At 37.2% G+C, this 22,891-nt stretch overlaps 1 protein-coding gene and 1 non-coding gene across 4 annotated transcripts; one reads left to right on the top strand and one right to left on the bottom strand.

Moving 5' to 3' along the window:
- Window positions 1-466: 466 nt before the first annotated feature.
- Window positions 467-22,319, bottom strand: LOC104596162 (putative NOT transcription complex subunit VIP2). 3 transcript variants are annotated; one of them, XM_010257211.3, is made up of 16 exons: window positions 22,124-22,319; window positions 21,921-22,007; window positions 18,722-18,831; window positions 18,329-18,428; window positions 18,063-18,241; window positions 17,895-17,943; window positions 17,573-17,791; window positions 5,447-5,656; window positions 5,240-5,332; window positions 2,302-2,390; window positions 2,051-2,194; window positions 1,530-1,952; window positions 1,366-1,418; window positions 1,218-1,259; window positions 801-945; window positions 467-711 (listed from the first exon to the last, which is right to left on the bottom strand). In XM_010257211.3, exons 3-16 carry the CDS (start codon window positions 18,737-18,739, stop codon window positions 652-654), a joined length of 1,824 nt encoding a protein of 607 aa, XP_010255513.1. In that variant the 5' UTR covers window positions 18,740-18,831; window positions 21,921-22,007; window positions 22,124-22,319; the 3' UTR covers window positions 467-651. The 3 variants fall into 3 exon arrangements, with proteins under 3 accessions (XP_010255513.1, XP_088751772.1, XP_010255514.1); XM_088895646.1 differs by having other exon boundaries at window positions 21,885-22,007; window positions 22,124-22,264; XM_010257212.3 differs by having other exon boundaries at window positions 472-711; window positions 1,530-1,946.
- Window positions 18,329-18,409, top strand: LOC148804264 (small nucleolar RNA snoR35). The gene has a single exon (XR_016081794.1). It is a non-coding gene; the product is annotated as a small nucleolar RNA snoR35 (small nucleolar RNA).
- Window positions 22,320-22,891: the final 572 nt, after the last annotated feature.

The following is a 22,891-nucleotide window of genomic DNA, read 5'->3' as shown; positions in this document are numbered from 1 at the left end:
CAGCCGGTCCAGCCGGAATGCAACATATTGCCACCGCAACGTCAAAACTAATCAAAAAGCTCAGGAGTCGGGACAAACTCCAAATCTCCAATCTAGAAACAATTGGTGGGGTAGCCCGGGTGGGTACAGTTGGGACAAAAATAAACGGATTCTCATATTATATTCATAAATATAAGGCTCAGTTTGGAAGGAGTACAAATACAAATATGTAGACTACAGTGCAAATTTACAATTACATACAAAATATACAAAATGTAAGGTTTTGCACTGTACATATTTGTATTTGTAGTTTTGTACTCCTTCCAAACTGGGCGGTCCGAGCCTAAAGGACACCATCATATGAACCAGCAGAGAGGCAGCTTGGATGCTTCTAATGCTAATCGGGGGGAAATTCTTGAATATTGTTTTTCTGTTGTTATATGTAACCTGATTGATCGCAATGGTAAGTTGAGGAGCTAGAGCCGTGGAGGCAAGAAAAAGGCCACTGGCCACAATCCCCTTTTGGATATTGCTACCAAGATAAAGCCAAAGCAGCTTGAAAAATGTAACAATTAACCAAAATGCAAAATTACCAGGAAAAAATGGAATCCCACTTGAAGCTGATTTACATCTTAAAGAATAAGAAAAAAAAAATGAAAAAACTATAGTCTGCTAATGTTGAGGTAGAACTGGTCTCTTTTCTAACAAATCGTAGTAGAGGACAAAGTTATCCTGCAACCAAAAGACATCGAAGACTTAGATAATTGCTTCTAGTTCTGAATATTCAAAATATAGAAACCAACATGCAGGTGTGTGCAAACCTTGCGAACTGTTTCCCATGTGTTTGGATCAAAACAAAGATAAGATCCCCTTTCATATGCATTCGTCTTAACCAAAGGCTCCATGTTTGCAACCCTTATGAACCATAGTCGGAGCTCTCTGTGATAGAACCACCCTCTTGTGTACCTACAAAGCAAACGCGTAAAGTGCTGCTCTTAGTAACTGCAACTTAATGAAAATATGAAAAAAGGAAAATTTCTCATTATAACAAGCACAAAGGGGACTCCTCACTTCAATGGCATAAATAGCTACTGAAGTAACCAATACAACCCCTCTTTATGAATCGATATAAGAATACTAGGAATACAATGTGAAAAGGAGCCTTCATACAGGAATGATTTGGAGAAAGAGGTCAATGACAGAACACAGAGAAACCAAATAGACCTCAAAGAACATACAATTCATTTGCAGCATACAGTTGGGCTTCATCTTTTGGCATGCTGCAATGACAACAGGAAAGGATAAAAAAAACATCACTTATTGAGTCATGGAGAAAGCACTAAAGACATCAGAAAAAATAGAGGTCTAGAGAGAGAGAGAGAACACCTGTAAAAGATGTAAAACAATGTCTCTGGCTGGAATTTTGCAAAATACCCTTGCTGCAACCACACCATAACAAAGGTCAGAAAGTTTTTCATTTTTTTCATCCGATCATGTACACATGGGGAGGATTTGAAGCACACTAATATTTAACAATCAAAACAGCTCACATGCAACGCAGGTGGTGGTTCAGCATGGTAACACTCTGGAACAGTGTATTCAGGTTGTATCTTGGCAGGCTCATCAGACCAGGGAGAGGCAAACCTTTTGTGGATGTCATTTGTTGAACTCAAATTTAGCCCTAATGTCGTAAGATCAGTTCCTAGAGCAAGGGAAGTCAAATCAGGATTGTTCATCCTTATGACACTCAATAAACCAAGTAATCCAAATCGATCAGTCGCTGCCTGCATTGACTTCACATTTTGATCTCTATATGACTGACCCACAGCTGAAAATTGTTGCAATCGAAATTGGGACTGACTTTGAAGCTGTTGATACTGTTGAATAAGCTGATCGTATGACCCTACACCTGAAACTGAATTTGGAGAATTCATAGGTCTTCCTCCAATATTTGGTGGGCCACTATTCTGAACCTATGGCAAGAAAAACAAATTTACAAACAAAACAGACAACTTTTATGGGGTTTATCTCCACAGATGTGAGAATATATGATATAAATCAAAGACTGAACCTGTGAGTGATAATTTGCATGGGAAGGTGGAAACAGATCAGAACCATGTAAATGCAAAAGATCTTGATTGGTTGCTGATACAGCATTTTGTTGGCGATGAGATGAAAACGTCCCTCCTAAGCTGAACCCAGGGGATCTCCCCATCTGTATAATTTAAGAAAAGCATGTAAGGATGGACTTGGAAAAAGTAGGGAACAGATCAATTCCAATATACAAGGAACCTCAATTTTCCACATAAAAACAGGACTCACAGAGAAGTGCTGTGAATGCATCATAGACATGGCATTGTCATGAAGTTGTTCTTTCTGGTGCAGATCCATTCCATAATCATTATTCCCACCTTCACAACAATTCAGACTATTCAATAACAATGAAAAGTACTTACCCCATAGGAAAGATAGACGTGTCTTCCAAATGTGATTGAGATACAAATAAGTTGTATCAAGAGTTAAGGGATAACTAAAAAGTAAAAAAAAAAAAAAATGAAAGAACAAAATGGTAGTACAGAAGATCCTAATATACATCAACATACCATCATATGCACATAATCTACAAATGTGATCCACAGCAACAAATGTGTCGGGGCAAATTAGCAGCGACAACAGACACATTCAGTAGTCAAAAGGTTTTTTTTGTTACGATTTATAAAACATTGTTCTGTCCCAAGTGCACATTCCTACTGTAAAAATGAAAGAAAAAACAAAGCATGGACTTTTTTTGTTATAATTTAGAAAACATTGCTCTATGTCCCAAGTGCTGATTCCTATAGCAAAAATGAAAGAAAAAAAAATCATGGACTTTTTTTCAAAATGTTGAGAAAGGGAAAGACTAAAGCAGCATTTATCGTCACTCGCTTCTATGTCATGCCACCTGTCTTGGTGGTTCATGGTTGTAGTGTCAACATAGAACTGTGGATTCACCTATAGATGCTAGCTACAAAAGTGGCATGTGTCCTCATGCCCATAGAAAATGGGCTAATTTGGCCATGCAGATGCTGAGTAAGAAGCTCTATCATGCTAAAGGTGTAAAGAATATGCATGTGCAGTCAAAAAACATCTAGCAGATTTACATAAGGAACAGAGCCAAAACTTGATATCTCTTGTACCCTTTTCAAATGATTCCAAGAAACCTGAAAAAATAACAGGAAAAAAATACAGATTGAAAATGCAATGCCTATATGCAACTTATTGATGCTCTTAGTCACCATAGTGTTTATGGATATCCCTCTTTCCATCTGTCCCTCCCTCCCTCTATCTGTTATTGGAGTATCCTGCTATAGCCAATCATAGACAAAATTCACCCGGCTAAGACCAGTTTGAAAAAAAAAAAAAAGAAAAGAATAACACCCATCAACCCATTCACCCAAAAGGCTATTTCAGAAAAATTGGTCCACAACACAACTCTCTCCTCTCAATACCACCCCTACCCAAGCTGTATGACAAGGAGTTAGCTAATCTCAGGATCCATCCAAATGAGGAGTCTACTCTAGAAGCCAAAGCCTGCCTACCTGATGTGGTATAGCAGGTTTTAGGGATCCTCAGTCACCCTTCTCAACCACCCAATAACAATCTGTGTCACCCTCCAACTCCACTCAAGAAAGCTCTAGAGTTGGTTGGCATCAATCTCGACCCTGAGGGAGTGCCAGAATCTCTTCCTTGCAAAGCCAGCTGCTAACTACTAAATATCTGCCCTGATTCTCCTGAGCCGATGGGGTCGAAATACACCACAATTATCTCACCCTCCTCATCTTGGAAATCACAACCTATTCATGAGGGACTTAGGTTCTCTATCAAGTGGCCATTAAGTCTCAGCTTGATCATCCTCCACCCCAAGTGGGACCTCATCCCTATGGTCACAATCATGCAAGATTCATCAAACTCATAATGTATATTCTCTGCATGCCTCTCAATCCTCTCAATTAGTTTTTGTTCTTTTGAAACTAGTGCATTATCCAACCATAGCAAAAGTGCACTATTGTTCCTTCAAGGAAGCAGGTTTATTATCATCAAATGGACATCTGTTAGATTATTACCCCTTCATGTGCACTTAATATGCCTACTCAACAACAATATCATATTCCGACGATATCAATTAGTTTTTGTTCTTTTGAAACTAGTGCATTATCTAACCATAGCAAAAGTGCACTATTGTTCATTCAAGGAAGCAGATTTATTATCATCAAATGGACATCTGTTAGATAATTACCCCTTCATGTGCACTTAGCACTCAACAACGATATCATATTCCAAATATGAAGGTAAAATGCCTAAGGTACTAGCCCATAAATGCGATATAATTTTGTGGCAAAAGCGCATTCTGAAAGTAATAAACACCTATGGATACAGGTGTCAATTGGACTGGATTTGGTCCAACCCAATCCACTCCAATGTGAGTCCACTTACAAATGGACTAGACCCAACCCAGTCCAAATCCAATACAAACCAAATCCAATCCAATCCATTAAAATGTAAATGGGCTGGATTGGATCCAATCCAAACTAAACGAAATATCAACAATTATAAAAAAAAAAACAGGACATAAAAATTACAAAAATATATCATTTTGGCATTGAAAAAGCACTTTTGTAAAAGTGCTTTCGTACAAGTACTTTGATAAAAGTACTTTCATAAAAATGCTTTTATAAAAGTGCTTTCGTAAAAGTGCTTTTATAAAAGTGCTTTCGTAAAAGTTCTTTCATAAAAGTGCTTTTATAAAAGTACTTCCATAAAAGTGTTTTCGTAGAAGTGCTTTTATAAAAGTACTTCTGTAAAAGTGCTTTTGTAAAAGTGATTTCATAAAAGTGCTTTCGTGTAAAAGTACTTTTATAAAAGTGCTTTCATAAAAGTACTTTTCATAAAATTATTTTTATAAAAGTGCTTTTGTAAAAGTACGTTCATAAAAGTGAATTTATGCTGGCTTCAGTTTTGATCGGTTTCAAATTGGACAAGAATTTGACCTCATGATCGGATTATTGGAAATTTGGTTTAGGTCCAATTCAGACCAATAAGAATATGGACCAATTTATTTTGGACTGGCCCAATCCAATAATTATAATGGACCGTCCAAATCCGATTTGATAAGGTTTGAATCGGATTGGATCCAATCCAAAACCAATCGATTGACACCCCTACCTAGATCCAAAAAACAACATCTTTTCACTCTAGATCCAAAAAAAAATACAATAAGCACCTTTTAATCCAGGTAGAGCTGGAAAATCTTCATTTTGAATGCTAAATTCTTGGTTCTGTTGGACAACACCAAGGCTTTGCTTCCGCAGTGAACCTGCAAGTAAGTTCTGACATTCAGTTGTAGGAGAAGAAACTCCAGACAAGCATCCCATAATAAATAAATAAATAATTTATTTTTTGATCAATAAAAATTTAACTTATTAACTACCTAATTGTCCTTGAGGACCTCCAGCAGAACTAGGACGGCCAGTCAACTGAGGGAAATCATTGATGTCAAAAGGAGAATTCTCATTGGAGCCAACATCATTTAGTATTCCCATAGATCTTAACTGATTATTCCCTGCTTGCAGTTGGTTTTGGGGCAGTGTACCTCCAGCAGCAGAATAAGAACTTCCTAGCATAGATATCACCTGTGGTGCTGAATTCAGTACATGTCATTTATTATAGCAGATAAATACTGCACACATAATAGATCAGCATAATAACCACCAAATCATGCACAGAATCAGAGTTTAATCATCTAATAAAATACATTACAAATTAGTTTACCAACAAACATTATGAAAGATAGAAAACATAAAAGAATATTTGAATAGAAGAACTAAAAGAATAGCAAGCTTAGTGACTAAAACACAAAGGAATGATACATTCAGGAATTGGAAGCTAAATATCCAGTTCACTAACAAAGGTTTCAAAGCTAGTACAACACACTAAAAATGAGAGAAGAAAGTTTCAAGAAAACAAGTCTTGCAGGGAGCAGGTTTAAGTAACATAAAGGCCAGCTATGTCATATTGACCAAATCATCTGATCCTCACATAACGTCAAGAAGCTTGGATCATGAAAGCATATCATATCAATACCAATATAAACCACATAGTAGGTTTCAGATTTGCTTAAATTTTAGTAGCAACAAAAGTACAAAACTATCATGTATTTCCCCTTTATGGTGACCAATTGGACTGCAACCCAGATTTAGAATTCCTTGCTAAAGAAAACCCTTTCTAGGGTAAGAAAGTGACTGCTGTATAGACAGTTGCATCAAAACTGCAATACCAGTTGCTTCAGATACAAAAATCAGAAAAAGAGATGGAAAGCCGGCATTTTGTCCAATAACATCAAGAAAGATGTTCATACCTGATGAACATCAAGAAAGAGGGCAGCAAAGAAGATATAGATTTCCAAGGAGAAGCTAACATAGCTCTTGCATTCAGACCTGCGTCCCAGTCATTAGGATGAGCACCATGAACACTTTTCGTGACCCAGTGCCATAATCTATCCGAGTCAATACGGAACCTCCACATCCACTTGCCTAGCAGGGAAAAATCACTAGTAACCAACCTTCCTAGACCTAAGCCCCCTTCTTTCCTACTTCTTCAAACCAGCTTCCAGTTTACCAAATGGTCCTTACGGTTTTCCAATTTGAACTTCTTTTTCACCCAGTGCCATAACCTATCGAGCCAATACGGAACCTCCACATCCACTTGCCTAGCAGGGAAAAATCACTAGTAAGCAACCTTCCTAGACCTAAGCCCCCTTCTTTCCTACTTCTTCAAACCAGCTTCCAGTTTACCAAATGGTCCTTACAGTTTTCCAATTTGAACTTCTTTTTTCACCCAGTGCCATAACCTATCGAGCCAATATGGAACCTCCACATCCACTTGCCTAGCAGGGAAAAATCACTAGTAACCAACCTTCCTAGGCCTAAGCCCCCTTCTTTCCTACTTCTGCAAACCAGCTTACAGTTTACCAAATGGTCCTTACAGTTTTCCAATTTGAACTTCTTTTTTCACCCAGTGCCATAACCTATCGAGCCAATATGGAACCTCCACATCCACTTGCCTAGCAGGGAAAAATCACTAGTAACCAACCTTCCTAGACCTAAGCCCCCTTCTTTCCTACTTCTGCAGACCAGCTTCCAGTTTACCAAATGGTCCTTACAGTTTTCCAATTTGAACTTCTTTTTTCACCCAGTGCCATAACCTATCGAGCCAATATGGAACCTCCACATCCACTTGCCTAGCAGGGAAAAATCACTAGTAACCAACCTAAGCCCCCTTCTTTCCTACTTCTGCAAACCAGCTTCCAGTTTACCAAATGGTCCTTACAGTTTTCCAATTTGAACTTCTTTTTTCACCCACCACTTCTATGTCCTTGATTTTATACACTTCAGAAACTTCATCCAAATAGATTTCTTGTACAAGCTCCTCTTTAATACCTTTCTTCCCTAACTTCCATTATCATCATCATCATCTAAAACTCCAGAGTCTTCAAGAACAGTAGAGTTCTATGGAAATGGTTACCATCCTCTGTCGTCTCATCACAAAAAGTGAGACACCCCAATCCTTGTTTGAGCCCAGTGCAACCAACATCCCCTGTCTCAAATTTTATTTCTTAGAAATTGTTCACAACCACTGGATTATCAACAGCTCAGATGTCCAAATGTGCTTCCATATAAAAATTTACCTTGAACTATCTTCAGCCCAGTGAGAACCAACATCCCCACCTCAAATCTTATTTCACTAAAATTCTTCACACAATGGATTATTAACAGCTCAGACATACAAATGTGATCCATACAAAGATTTACTTTGAACTACCTTCAGCCAATAAGACAATATAGTCTCCATCCTTTTTATCATCATCATCTAAGCCTTGCCCCATCTATATGGGGTCAGCTACACCGTTTTGCCATTCCATTCTCTTCAGTGCCATGTCCATTGTTAAATTATTGATGCATCATCGATCCTATTCTTTATAAAATTTCTAAAATTTTCTGCAAGGTCTTGCACCACAAAACCCACTCTTCAATCTAGAGAACACCTTGGAAATGTAAACCAAACAACAATATTTTGAACCCCCTCCTATCAGTCTATTGATGCCACATTTCCATCTTTCATTTCAAGATACTAGTGGGGGTGCACGTGCATTGCACGTGTATGTTTCAGTTGCCAAAATTAGGGTGTTCACGGTCCAGTTCAGTGCGATTTAGAGAAAATCTCAGACCAAACTGGTAAATTACGGTTTGAGAATTTTCTAAATCGAACCAAACCGTTTTATTACAGTTTGGTGCGGTTTCTAATACGGTTTGGGGACTTTGGACCATTCTATGTTATTTTGGGCTTAACCCAATTAGAAAGCCCAAATAGCTCCCCTAAAAAGTAAAACTTAAAAACTTCTATTTATTATTTTATTATAAAATAAAGCGTTCATTATATATTTATAATTTTACGTATTCCATTTAGATATATTGTATATAATATTTATATATCACATATTCATATTATACACATATATATATAATTTCGGTTGACAGTTTACGGTTTGGTTCAGTTTATAAAATTAAATAAACCAAACCAAAACTGTAAATCGTAATTTAGAAAATTCTCAAACTGAACCAAACCATTTATAGGTACAAGCCAAACCAAACCAAACCGCAAACTCGGTTTGGTTCGGTTCAGTTTTGCGATTTGAACCGTATAACGAACACCCCTAGCTAGTCAAAATAACATATTTGAATTGAAGTGATTTAAAAAAAAAAAAAGAATTGATTTTCAAATACCAAAAAAATAATACACAAAAGCAACCCGACAACAATAATAATGACTAAATCACTATGAATTTATAATCCAACTTTAGCGTTATAATCATTATTTGAACAATAATCAATCAAAGCTACTAAGCTAGCAAGTGAACATAACGAAAATGACTCAGCAGCACCACCTAACAATTGAGCATGAAAAAATAACACAAATTGAAAATGTAAGTTCAAATATTTTCGATCATTCTCTAATTTAAACTCCTCTTCATTACAAAAAAAAAAAAAAAAATTAAACTCCTCTTCTTGTTTTCTTGTTTGATCTAATTTAATAGCATGTTCCTTCCATCCGAAAGCATTCCTTATAGACTAGCCCAAAACTACCATGTCAAAACAGAAATAGTAGTCTTCCCAAAGCTGTTTAAAAGTGAAGAGTCGAACCACTATCTCAGTTGCAAGTTATAGGGTTGTATAATCACCTTTCTCTTCATATAAACTGCTATACACCCAAAACAAATTAACCAAAAAAATCAGCATAAAAGAGAAACCAAAAGAGAGTGCAAGTTAAATCAAAATTTAGAATTTTAGACAAAATAAAAAAATAATAATAATAAACTAACTACTTTGTTGAGTGAACTCTTATTTTGGATTCTAAATTGATTGTGTAAAACGAAATAGCATTCAAATCCTATAACATACTACACCCCTATTTAGGTTCAAATTTGGAGGATTTTTATAAATATGATCACATTTTTATAAAAATGGGGAGATACATCCATTCAACTTATCAATTAAGTTTATCCTTGAAGGAGAAATTTTGAACTTATCTTGATGATTTGATTCCATTTAATATCATGAAAACAATCCAGAGTAATGTGAGAGTTGTTCAGCCCAAGGTTTTTAAAACTGACCTGAACAACGAACCGGTCATGGGTCCGATTCCCGGGTCGAACGGTCCGACCATTTGAAACGATCGAGCAACCCATTCTGATAAAAAAATAAAAACCGGCCAAACCGTTGAACGGTTCGAACGGTTCAACCACCCGGGTCAGCAGTTTGCTGACCAAATCTATAGTTTTGGGAGAAATAACGGTTCTAGGGTAAAACAGAACCAGTCACTTGACTGATACCTGTTTTTTCCAGTCCAGTAACCATGGTTCAGCCACATTGATATTTGATAAAAATTTAACCAACATTATGACTACCTTAATAGGGTAACCATTACGTGGAGAATTTGGATGTCCATGTATTCATCTTTTTAGGGCTATAATAATTTTGTATTATTAATAGGGGTAAATTTGGAAATAAAAATCAGGATGTTCAAGGAAGAGCCATTAATCATTCTCATTTTTAATAGTGGTAATACATTCATAGGTCACCTCTAAAATCCCTGCATTGCTATGCTCCAATATGAATTCCTTGTTTGCCCCCAAAATCCACCTCTATCCTGCCAACAAATAACTCAAAAACTTCCCAACATTTTGCTTTACAATTCTATAGGTTTTGGAAAATCTTCCTATTTTTAATGGATACAAGAAATTTTTCCTATCAATATTATGGATAACATATTGATGTACCTAAAGTCTTTAATCATTGAATCAACCTTCAAGCCTTTCCCCCAAGGACCTCAGGTACAGGAATTGGGATCTGCTCCTCACAGAGTGCACCTCACACCAACCTCACAGGCACATCCCACTGTGCATTGGGAACATCTCCCATGAATAATAACACATTAAGTATGGGAGATGTTCCTGATACATGGTGGAATGTGCCTGTGAGGTCAGTGTGAGGTGTGCTCTGTGAGGAGCAGACTCAGATTCCAGATACAGTGCCCAAGAACTCCCCTTTGCCAGCAGTTAGGAATCCTCCCTCTTGAGAGTTAAGATACCTCTAAGTCTCTAACAAACATTTTTTTTTTTGAAACAGGAAAAGTAAACAATTGGTGACTCTAACAAACATCCCTCATCTCCTTCAGTCCATTACATTTTCTTGCACTAGAATTCTTCCCATCAGGGAAACGGTTGTTGCCTCTCCCCTCCCTCATTAGAAGGTCAACACCCTCAAACAAATCAACTCCCATGAGATCAAGAATGTCAATTGTTGACAACATTGTCACTTTCTAGTAGGGATGCAAACAGATCGGATCAGATTCAAATTGGGGTATATCTGAATCCAATCCAATAATATAAATCTTATATCCAATCAAATTGGATCTAACAAAGGTCGATTCGAATTCGAATCCGTTAAGGATGTTGGATATCTAGATCTAATCCAATCCGATTTAATTTACGTAAAATTTAACAAATTATTAAAAGAAAAGGCATAACAGTCTATATAAAGAAAAACAAACAATACAAGCATTTTTTTCAACTATTTTTATCATGTATACATGTCATTTTATAAAATAAATAAATAATGTAAAACATTACAAAAATGCAATAGAAACATTATAAATAATATAAATATATAGGATCGGATCATATCGAAATCTTTTGGACCAGATTGGGGTGATCCAAATTCGATCCGGGTTTTAATCAGATCCTATTATTCAATCCAATCCAATCCAAAAAATCTGACATAGGGATATCCAAACCCAACAAAATATGATCAAATTCAAATTCAGATTGGATCATGATCTGATCCATTTACACCCCTACTTTCTAGCATGGCTTTTCGTTCAATTCTTCCTAACTGCTTTGATTTTCATTATTTATCTTTGTGACCAAGTATTCTGGTGCACCAAAAATGCCTTCTTTGTTATTTTACTAGTGAATTTCTTCAACAAAATGGATCTATCACCCTTTTCCTCAATATAGTCTTCTTTTCACCTCTATTGCTTCTTTCTCCTTTCCATTTCCACTGCCTATGGACAGTACCTAAAGGTTACAGACCTTTAAGGTTCCTTCTACCATCTTCATTCTTCAAGATCCTCCACCTTACCTATGTCATGCAAAATTGGGGATAAAAACAAAAGAGCACTCCTATTAACCTGTATTTGACCTTCCCTGATATTAATCTTCAAGCTTGCTAAAGCATAATGTCTTGAAAAGGATATGAAAAGAAAGACTTGGTTTGGGGGAGACTAGTGGTATCCCAAAACCAGTTGAGGCATTCATGTCCTGGATTAAAATGATTTTATTGATCATGGGGCAACCTAACCATCAGCTGACTACTATCTCTATCAATATGCATATAACTTTTTACCATAACCAAATAAGTTACTATTGTGGAACCAGCCATAGGCATTCCTCCTATAAAAAATGTTGTTAATAAATGCAGCGTATTAACTATCTCCAAACCAAGCTCTCCCTTCCCAATACCTGTTAATAATGCTGCATTACACCCTTTCCAATTTTCCATAAAAAGTTTCTATCTTCCAATATATAACTATTATCAAAGTTCCAACCAATGCCTATTTTGACCCCAACACATATTGCTTTCCTTCAAATTATTTTCCCTTCCACATGTCCCTTCCTTGAAATACTGATTTTAGCCTTGTCTATCGAGTACCAACACTTCATCTTCAATCTCCTGCCCAAACTCCTAATCTATTTTTTTTATCAGAAACGATAACTTTCATTAGAGATAAATTAAAACTGAAATACAGAAGTCAACCCTTATTAGAAAAGGTTGATCCAATAAACATCAAACATTACAGCACTGCCCAGTAAAGTCTCTCCCTTACAGTCCCTTGTTTTGAAGGGTGTCAGCAAAACCATTTGCTTATCTCCTTACCCACTTGAAACAAACACCCACCTCCCTTGTTATGTCATGTTTGGGAGTGCTTAAAAATAAGTGTTTATTTGGACCATTAAGCACTTATTGGTATTTGGAAATAAGCCCAAAATAAGTGCTTATTTTAAAAATAAGGGCTCATTTTTTAAGCCCAAATTTCCAGCTTTTTTAAGTGCTTATTGTATAAGCACTTATTCAAATTTTTTCTTCCAAAATTATTCCTAATTAAATTTTAAAATACCACTTATAAAATTATCCCTAGTTGAATTTTATAAAAGTATTTTATGAAAGCATTTGTATGAAAGGTGTTTTTATAAAAGTAATTAAATAAAAGTGCTTTCAGAAATTTTGAAAGAAAATGAAGGACAAAATAGTCACAAATGCTTATTTAAGTGTTTATTAGAGAAAAAGACTACCAAACACCCAATATAAAATAAGTGCTTATTTTAAAAAATAAGCACTTGAAAAAGTTGGGTGCCAAATGCAAATAAGTGCTTATTCTTTTTTTAAGCACTTGTTTTTAACTTAAGCACTACCAAACATGGCCCAACTTCCCTGATTGCATCCACCCAATTACCAATTTGGAGTCCCCTTCTATCTCAATCTGTTGTAGCCCCAATTGTTTGGCTGGTTTACATCTTGATGTAGTGCCAAGATTTCCGCTCTTAAGGAATCTCCAAGTCCTACTCGACCTGAATACAAAGCCATTATCTTGCCTTCATTATCTCTGAAAACACCTCCTATACTAGATGGGCCCGGATTACCTATAGAGCTTCCATCAAAGTTCAATTTTACCCTTTCTTGAGCCAGTGGGGACCAAACTTCCTATATCATAGCTTTGGAAGAAGTAGTAGTTGCCACAATACCCCAACTTCCATAAATGTCTTCAGCTGAGAAAACCTTAAAAAGATCACAGGATTTCAACCAATGGATAACCTTAGTGGTTACTCCCTCCACAACCTCTTCCTTGGATCTACAACTACCTTTGAAGATCCTATTGTTCCTTTCCTCCCACACTAACCACAATACAGCAGCTCTAGTGGCTCTCCACATAAGCCTTCCATGAACCTTTGGTTGCCTACAAAAAGATGGATCAAAGAGGTTCACCACACTCGGGGGAGGGGGGGAGGGAGTCCACCTACAGCCAAAGAGAGAAGAGAACCAAGACCAAATGAAGAACACAAAGGCACATGAGATTAGTAAGTTTGGAATTGTCTCACTAGAACCTAAGCAGAGACTACAAAACATGGGAGGAGAGGCACATATTTGGCCTCATTTTCTACAATAAATCCAAGGTATTGATTTTTTGGAGTGCCACTTCCCAACAAAAGGTCTGAATTGTTATAGGTACAAGGCTACCCCACACCTCTTTTGAAGGAAAGCTCCCTACAGGGTTAGAGGTCTAAAGCAAAATGTTGTAAAAAGAAGAGCAATTGAAAAAAACAGAAGGGGAAGGTTTCCAAATTCTGCTATCTCTACAAGACTGATAAAAAAAGACTTCCCCTAACTGAGTGATCAAATCATCAACCATCCCCATTTTAGAATCCCTTAGACCTCTTCTCAAGCCCAAATCCCAGGAGTTATCAACAAATACTGAAGAGGTCACTTTTCTTTTGTTTTCAGACAAGGAGTAAACAGAAGGAAATCTATCTCTAAGGGAGTTTTCACCAACACAAACATCTTCCCAAAACAAGACTTTATTTCCAGCGCAGACATCATAATTGAAATATGGGAGCATAAGAGGCAAAATACCTTGAATAGCTTTCCAAGGAGAACACTAAGAAGCCCTAGGGTCATGTCCTACATCCCAGTCGTTATTTGTCAATCCATGAATACTAACAATCACTCTAGACCAAAGTCTATCATGTTCTATCAGTAGTCTCCAAATCCATTTCCGCAGCAGAGCCGTGTTTCTTAATCTTATATTTCCTAACCCAAGGCCTCCGTCATCCCTACTCCTAGAAACCACCTCCCACTTCGCTAAGTGATCCTTCTTAGTGTCCCCTACTTCCCACAAGAAATTCCTCATTATCTCCTCTAACTAGTTTGCTACTTTCATTGGTACTCTAAAGGTAGATAGGAAATAAACTGGCAAGTTGGCTATGGTTGACTTGATTAAGGTTATCCTACCCCCTAAAGAGATGTAATTCCACTTCCAATTTGCTAACCTCTTGGAAAATCTTTCAATCACAAGGTACCAAAAACTCTCAACCATTGGGTTCCCTCCCAGTGGTAGGCCTAAATATTGTAAAGGTTAGTCCCCCACTTCGCACCCCAAAATCCTAGCTAGGGAATCCACCTCCTCTCCCCCTAAATTGAGCCCTAGCACACAACTTTTTCCCTAGTTCACTTTAAGATTGGATTTCCTTCCGAATTGAAGCACTAGTCTCTTTAAATTCCGTAATTCCCCTTCCCATCACAAAACAAGATGATGTCATTTGCAAATTGTAAGTGTGTGACCACCACCTCCTCCCTACCAATCCTCCAACCTCTTATCAAATTGTTAGCATCAGCCCTCAAAATCATGGCACTCAGAACATCAACTACTAGGGTAAAGAGGAATCAATGGATCTCCTTGCCTAATACCCCTTTTTTGTAGGGAAGAAACCACTAACTACACCATTCACTAGTATTGAGAAATGACATGAAGAAATGCATCCCTTTACCCATCTACACCATCTCTCCCCAAGCCCTCTACGCTTGAGAACCTCTAGTGCAAAGTCCCAGTCCACCATGTCATATGCCTTTTCAAGATCCAATTTGCAAACCAGACCCTTTTCCTTTCTCCTCCTCTTCACCTCAACACATTCATTAGCAATAAGTATTTGATCTAACAATTTGTCTTCCTTCTACAAAGAACCCTTGATACGGTGAGATTAGAGAATTAGAGCTAGGACCTTAGAGATGACCTTATACATGCTTCCCACCAAGCTTATAGGTCTGAAATCCTTTGGTTGGAGAACGTCCTTCTTCTTAGGAACCAAGGCCATAAAAGATGCATTTGCTCTTGAATTAAATTTGCCTCTCTCATAGAACTCTTCAAAAACCTCCAACAAATCCTCTCCAATTATCTCCCAGCAATCTTGATAGAAGGCCATCGAAAAACCATCAGGCCCAAGAGCTTTAGATCGATCCATGGAGAAGATTTCATTTCTCACTTCTTGGGCCTCAAATCTTTTTTCCAAAGATTCCGATGAGACACTATCTTCCACCCTCCATTCCAAGTCCTCTAAGCTCTCACTAGGTCTCCTTGGGTTGTCATACACTAATTTGGAGTGATCAACCAAAGCTTGAGCTATATCCTCTTCCCTTGTCAGCAATTGCCCATCCCACTCCAATTTTGATAAAAAAATTCTTCCTTCTCCTCCCATTTGCCAACGAATGAAAAAACCTCATATTGTTGTCCCCTTCCTTTAGCCATTTGCATCTAGATTTTTGCCTCCAACTTGTCTCCTCCTTCCTAAGAAGATCTTCCAGTTCATGTTTCAAATTCCATCTTTCCACCCTACCTTCTTCCCCCAACCTTCTTTCAGCTTTTAGTGTATCTAACTCCTACACTCTCCGACTGATTTCCACTTTCCTTTCCTCCACTCTACCAAAAACCTCTTTGTTCCAAATCTTGAGTCTATCTTCCAAGAGTTGTAGTTTCTTGTAAAACATCCCTTCCACCAGAATTCCACTTGGTCCACTTCCCATCATTCTTTTCCCTTAGCTAGAAACTCTGGATGAAGTAACCACATGTTTTCAAACCTAAAAGGGCACGGGCCTCCACCCACTCTTTCTTGAGACAACCTGATTGAGCAATGATCTGAAACAGGTCTCGGCAATGTTGTAACACCTAAAATCCCCCATTCGGCTTCTCAATCCACTGTAAAGAGGAATCTATCTAAATAACAACAGTTAGGGCTTTCTTGGAAGTTTGACTAGGTAAAATTTGCTTGCTGAAGAGGGAGGTCCCGCAATTCAAAATTCTCCACAAAGAGAATAACCCTAGTCGTAAGATTACTCCTAATCTAAAATTTTACCACCACTCAAGTAATCAAATAGACTTTTTTTTTAATTCTTTATTTTTTATTCTAAAAAAAGTAATTCGAATAGACATAAAGAACTTCACTTTCAACCAATATTCTGAAACATAATTTTCATCAGTGAAAACAAAATCCATCTCAGAAGGAACAGAACACATATCTTCTGCCTAGATAAAAATCATTCCCCTTCCAATGATTCCAAGAAATGTTTTCTGATCAATAGCAATAAAACACTAATATACATCACCAATTGCCTTGAAGATCTGGATACATTGTGCATGAAGAGGAATACAAGCGATGTTGATCCAAATCAGGGTGGAATTTTTATCATTTCTGATGCACTCCCACGATCAAGATCAGCAATCAACACAAAATTCCAGCAGCCATTCTTTCTTGAGAATTCAATAAACATCATTCTTGTTCAAAATGAACAGAAAGAGCCCCCTCCAATGGCTCTAGCATCTCAGATAACCAAGCCTCCAAACTTGTATTGCCCATCAAGGAACAAACCCTCTGTACAACCAAGCATCTATCTAACAACTGTAACTGAGCTTTCCAGTGACATTTCACCAGTAACAATATAGAGAAAATGCTACTAAGTATCTGCTTGTTTCTATGAATAGAATTATGTCATCAATGAACTGCAGGTGAGTCAAATGGATTCCCTCATTTACAATTGATCCTCAATTCCTCAATCTCCCTTAGAAGCACATCTATACTGTTGTATCAGATTCTGTCTCGGTGGTAATCTTATGATGAGTGCCTACACATTTTACCTCTTTTATGGAGAAGAGGAGGAAAAAAAACTTGCCAAGATATTAAAAGGTAAAAAATTATTAAAAGGCTCTCTGTACCATGCACAATATATATTTTCAAAATTTTCCAATACACAACCAATTACTGAAAGACCAACAGTTACAATGCAAACTATCAACATATGGTCAATTGAATCTATTAATAGGGAATGGGTCAACAATAGGGTATTGAGTGGATCCAAAACCAAATGGCAGCCTTTAATGAGATCAAAGCCACTACCTTGTTGAAGCACACCACTCATTAATCTGTTAGGTCCTTGTACACCAAGACTACCAGATCCATTGCCACTTGTTAAATTCATACGTGAAGCAAGAGCAGGCACAGACAATCCACCAGAGCTTAAGCTCCTTCCCATGCCACTATTGCTGCCAACAATGTTTCCCATTGAGCTGGTAACTCGAGGACCTGTGTTTCCTAAAATTTGAGAAACTCCCAATCCTGCAAAAACACAGCCGTTAGTGGTGGCAATAGAAGTTCAGGGGGTCTCATAAAGATAATAAAAGCATGCTACAAGGTTCAGAGCTTCCTACAACAGTTATACCTCCTCTATTTGTGACCCCTGAATGTCCAAGTGAATTACCATGAGATATCTGCATGCCAAAAGCATAAAGGTGTACCCTTATAAACAAGGATTTAAAACTGCATTGTTCTCTGGTTAATAAATTGATCAAGGTATGGCTTCCATAGCATGCAGAATTCTAGTAAGAACCTGAGAAAGAGAAATAGGAAGATTATTTGATGTATATCTTCCATTTGTGAGGCTTCCTGCAGGCTGTTGAACACCATTTGAAGGAATAGCATTCATTGATGAGTTCCTTGATGCAAGTGTGCCTTGCATGCTGGGAATATTAAAGCTCCCATGAATATTATGTAATCCTTGCATATTTCCTATTACAAATAATGTTTTGCAATTATGTAGTGTTATCACAAATATTACAATATACAGAAACAACAAGTAAAGCATAAACTGCTAACCAGTGTGATGAAAACCAGGACCAGAAGAACCAGATTGAACAGAGAAGGATGTTGCATATGGTCGTCCAGTGGTGTCTGGAAGATTTGAAGATGACCCTGACTGCAATCATAAATTCCATGTATTTTATGCGGACAAACAAAAATATTTAAAGCAGCTAGCAAAAACATCGAAGGAAGTAGCTTAAAAGAACATTTTTTAAGTCAAAGAATTGAGTCCAGCATAAATCAAAATACTCAATAAAAAGTTCAAAGCAACCATCATGAGCATGATTTAATGTATATTGTACTATCCACTGACACCAAAAGTATACCCCTACCATCCAAAAGCAAAAACAAAAACAAAATTCCAATGTCTGAGAATGTCAAAAGAAAGGTTGGAAGAAGAGGAAATACATTAATAATCCCAGCCATTGCAGAAAATATCAAACAGATTTGCAGGAAAGCATTCCTCACTGAAAAGAAGCCTTGTTTGCCCTGAATTTTCTTGAAAGAATAGCTCCTGTCTGAAAGGGGAAAACAAGATATTCCAATTAGAATCAGAATGCAAAAAATCTCTTCACATCATTCTTGAACTTATTTAGTGGGTGAGCATAAGCTCAGATTTAGCAAAAAAGGGATACAAAAAGACCGACACAAATAGCTGGATAACAACATCACCGATGCCCACTTATATATTATATATCCAAAACCCAGATTTTGCAAGCTCATTCATAATATCTTCAGTCTCCATTCAGCATGCAATGGAAGAAGACGTTGACACTGTGTTAATAACCTGACTTTCCAAATGATATGAGATAGCTGACAATCTCTTACAGCACAGTAACATTAATTTCCTATGCTCAACTTAACTAGACCATACACCCTTACCGTTCTTTTCAGATGTATACGAGGTTAAACCTTGAAAAGCATTCCTTAATCCCAAGGCCCATATGTTATGCATAAGTTTATTAGACCTCTATGTCAGGCATAAGCATCAAGCATGCCAGATATGTGCAAGTCTTATGTGAAAGATTAATACACCCATATTTCATTTAAGAAAACTATCTTTTATTTTTTAACTCAAATAATCATTATTGTTTAACCAAAGTTCTTATACCCATAATACTGGATAAGGTCCTTTTTTTTTGCACAAAGTGGTTGTTCTCAGACTTGAACCTGCATTCGTACGCTTGACAGCCCGATATTTTACCATTACACCAAATCAATATATAAATAATTGAAAGTTATAACAACATATAAATATCAATTATCAACACCTTTAGACCCTTTCACTTTACCAACATCAATGGAGATTGGAGAGTTGACACTATAGGCTTGAGAAAACCCCTCTGTTATAAGTTTGGAGGGAACACTAGGAACCATTAAAGACCATTTAGGGATCACTGGAGGGTCCAAGCATCGAACCAAAGACACCAGTAGTTAGCTTACTCAATCGAGGGTACAAGATTCAACTACGGGGGGTTTATTCAATGTTTTAAAAACCGACCCAGAGGCCAAACCGTTTTTGCCTCCAGGTCGTGGGTCACCGGTTCGACTGGCCGGGTCAAACAGTTAAGACCGTGCCACATCATCGCATATGTGTGTGTATGTGTATAAATATGTTATATGTATTATTTTATATTTAAATTATGTTTTTTAATTCAGTTTTAATTTTTTTATTTATAAAAAATTATTAAAATTGCAGATTGAGGCCAAAAAAAGGGTTTTTTAGCAAAAATAGTAGGACAAGGCGTCTACGGCTCCTTAGGATGCATAGATCTCGAAATGTTACCCAAAATAAAATAAAATAAACACCCCAATTGGACATCAGAGTGCAAAGTTATGGCCTCCGAAAGTTTTCAATTTGACCAGGTCGAATGGGTCAACGATCGAACCGGCCGGGTTGAACGGTTCTTGACCAAGTCAACAGTTTTTTACCATCTGACGGATCCTGACTGAACCGGATCTGGAATCTTGGCAAGGTGACAGTTCAAACGGTTCGACCAACTGATTCAACAGCGGGTTGAAAACATTGGTTTTATTATATAAAAGATGTGTGTATCTAAAAAATGGATGCTTGTGAGGCTTATCATGCTTCAAGAAAATGGAATGCCTTGCATCATATACCTCAGAATTTGAAGATACCGAACTATGCATCTACAACTGAGCACAACAACACAAAGATTGTGTTCCACAAAAGGCTAAAACTGCCACAAAAAAAAACTCCACACCCAAAAACTCCAAGCTTCCACAGACACACACACACACACACACACACACACACACGAACATATCTACATCTTCACTTGGCAGGCACAATACCATCAAAAAAGAATAAGGGGATATCCAAGGAACCAACTACAACGTCTCCATTTAGGTCATTTCTATGAAGTGCGAAACATTCACCATTAACATCATAGAACAGCCTAATGAAGTAGCTTTTATAAGATCCTTCCATAATACCCAAAAGGCCTCAACTACTGCATGACAAAGTCAATAATACTTAAGAAAGTAATCAAAAAACATCTAAGAGCTTTGGTGTTAAAGTTCAAAAAAACATAAAAGAATTCAACCAAACCATGTATTTCGAAATGAACTTATAATAGTGATTATGATAATGACAACAACAGCAATTATCATTCATTAATAGGTAGACACATTCCCTGTCTTGGCATCAAATGTTGTCAACCTATCAGCTTCCCATTGCACTAGCAAAACACTCCATATAAAAAGGGCCATTACACAATGTTAGTCCCATCTATCCAGAGTACTCCAAGAGGTGTGTTGGATATGGACCTAGCCTTTGGCTTTTTGCACAAAGTGGTAGGACTCAGTCCCAAACCCACATTCTCACTCTTGTCAACCCAGGATTTCTCCATTGCACCAAGCAATGGAGTGAATGGACCCCTTGCAAAATATACGCTGTTAGGATATCCCATTTGTTAAATCCATATATATATATATATATATATATATATATATATATATATATATATATATATCTAACACCATTTGTTAAGTTTCATTGTAAGTACTCACAGCATAAGAGGCAACATAGATCCCCACGTCTTTTTTTTTTTTTTTTTTTTTTGCTTTGTGCCAGTAGACAGTATACTACCTTTCAGAACGAAGCATGATAAATTTCGAAGGCTCTACTTGTTTCACCATTAAAGGGCAGAAAATTTTTTCAATCTACGAAATAACAGTTGTATTTTGGCACTTTTACAGCTAAAATTTTGTTTTCTATCCTTTTTACATGGAAACATGCGCAACCAAAGGTAAAGCACAAATCAATGATGTATATACTTAACAATATTAATTCATGCATTTGCACAAGATCAACTCAACAGCAGCAAACCGGGAAGGAAAAAAAATATGTAAATAGATCCTAGAATTGCAGACTCATCTGGTAAAGCATCAAGGGGAAAGTGATTCCCGAGATAAGTAACCAATAACCGAAAAAAAAAAAGATTCATAGTACGATTTCATATGTGCAAATTGGCTTTTCTTCCTCAGTTAACTAGATTCGAAGCCAACATTTGAAATTTTTAACAACTATAGAAGACAATAAGACTACCACATTAAGAGTCTCAAACCAGATCTCTGGATAAACCTTGAATCCGAAAGATGAACGACGAAACGAGTGTATATTCTTCCTCTTCAGAGAAATATGAGTAACTGCATGTGGAATTTGCAAGCCCTACAAAATTAAAGGATAGAAAAGGCATAAACCATTAAATAAAACGATGAAACATGTAAAGTAGTTCGCGATCTGAGAAAAAAAATTAAGAACAGAGAAAAACAAACAGGACGTACTCCTTGATCTGGAGAATGGCGTACGCCTTTGCTGGTTAATTCTTCTATTTGAAGAGGATGGGATGGGGAAATGGTTCAAGAAACCCTCGACAACGATCCTGGAGTCCAATACCACCAAAATGTACAATATATCGTCCGCTGAGAGTCTTATAGTTTGCTGTGTCGAGTATTGGCTCTATGATGTCTTGGAGCAAGCAACCATTCTAATTAGCAGGGAATCTTGTTTATATGGGAATGGACTCAGATAGAGGTCTTCTGCGACAGAAAATTGACCGTAGGATCCTTGGGATACATGATTTACTGCAACGCGAGAGAAGCCAATGCAGATTAGCGATGATTTGGCGCAATGCAACATCTGTAGCGTCCACGTGTATTCCAATCCCACTTCCCAACACCAGCTCGAGCCCTTCAGAAAATCGTACGGTTAACTACCTCTGCCGCTCTAAGCAAATAATTTCCCTTCCTCTTTACATAACAACGACAGAATCCAGAATCCACCGGTACAAATCAACAGACCAATCGTCAACTGCCCTTTTTCTAAATAGCCATGTTGTTGTAATTCCCTCATTTCCATATCATGCATGGACCTCGCAGGTGTTGAGACCCTATTACAAATTTACAATACGAGTTCGGATTATTGCAATGTATAAAACTTAGACGGGTTGGGTAATGGGTCAACCCGCTGACCAAATTGTTAAGTTTAACTGGGATTATTTCCAGTTTTCCACTCTTTAAAGTATTTATTTTTTATTGTTTATTCTTTAAATT

Source organism: Nelumbo nucifera, chromosome 1, assembly GCF_055504915.1.
Source record: "Nelumbo nucifera cultivar China Antique chromosome 1, China Antique-T2T, whole genome shotgun sequence".
Classification (NCBI taxonomy): Eukaryota; Viridiplantae; Streptophyta; class Magnoliopsida; order Proteales; family Nelumbonaceae; genus Nelumbo; species Nelumbo nucifera.
The sequence above is the reverse complement of the archived record's forward strand: the minus strand, read 5'-3'. Positions and strand labels throughout refer to the sequence as shown.

Bases quoted from the DNA above. Each gene is read 5' to 3' on its own strand.
- LOC104596162 (XM_010257211.3), bottom strand. The intron at 18,242-18,328 runs GTTAGCAGTTTA...TATTTGTAATAG, and splicing joins TCCTGGTTTTCATCACACTG to GAAATATGCAAGGATTACAT. The intron at 1,260-1,365 runs GTGTTCTCTCTC...TTGTCATTGCAG, and splicing joins TTGTTTTACATCTTTTACAG to CATGCCAAAAGATGAAGCCC.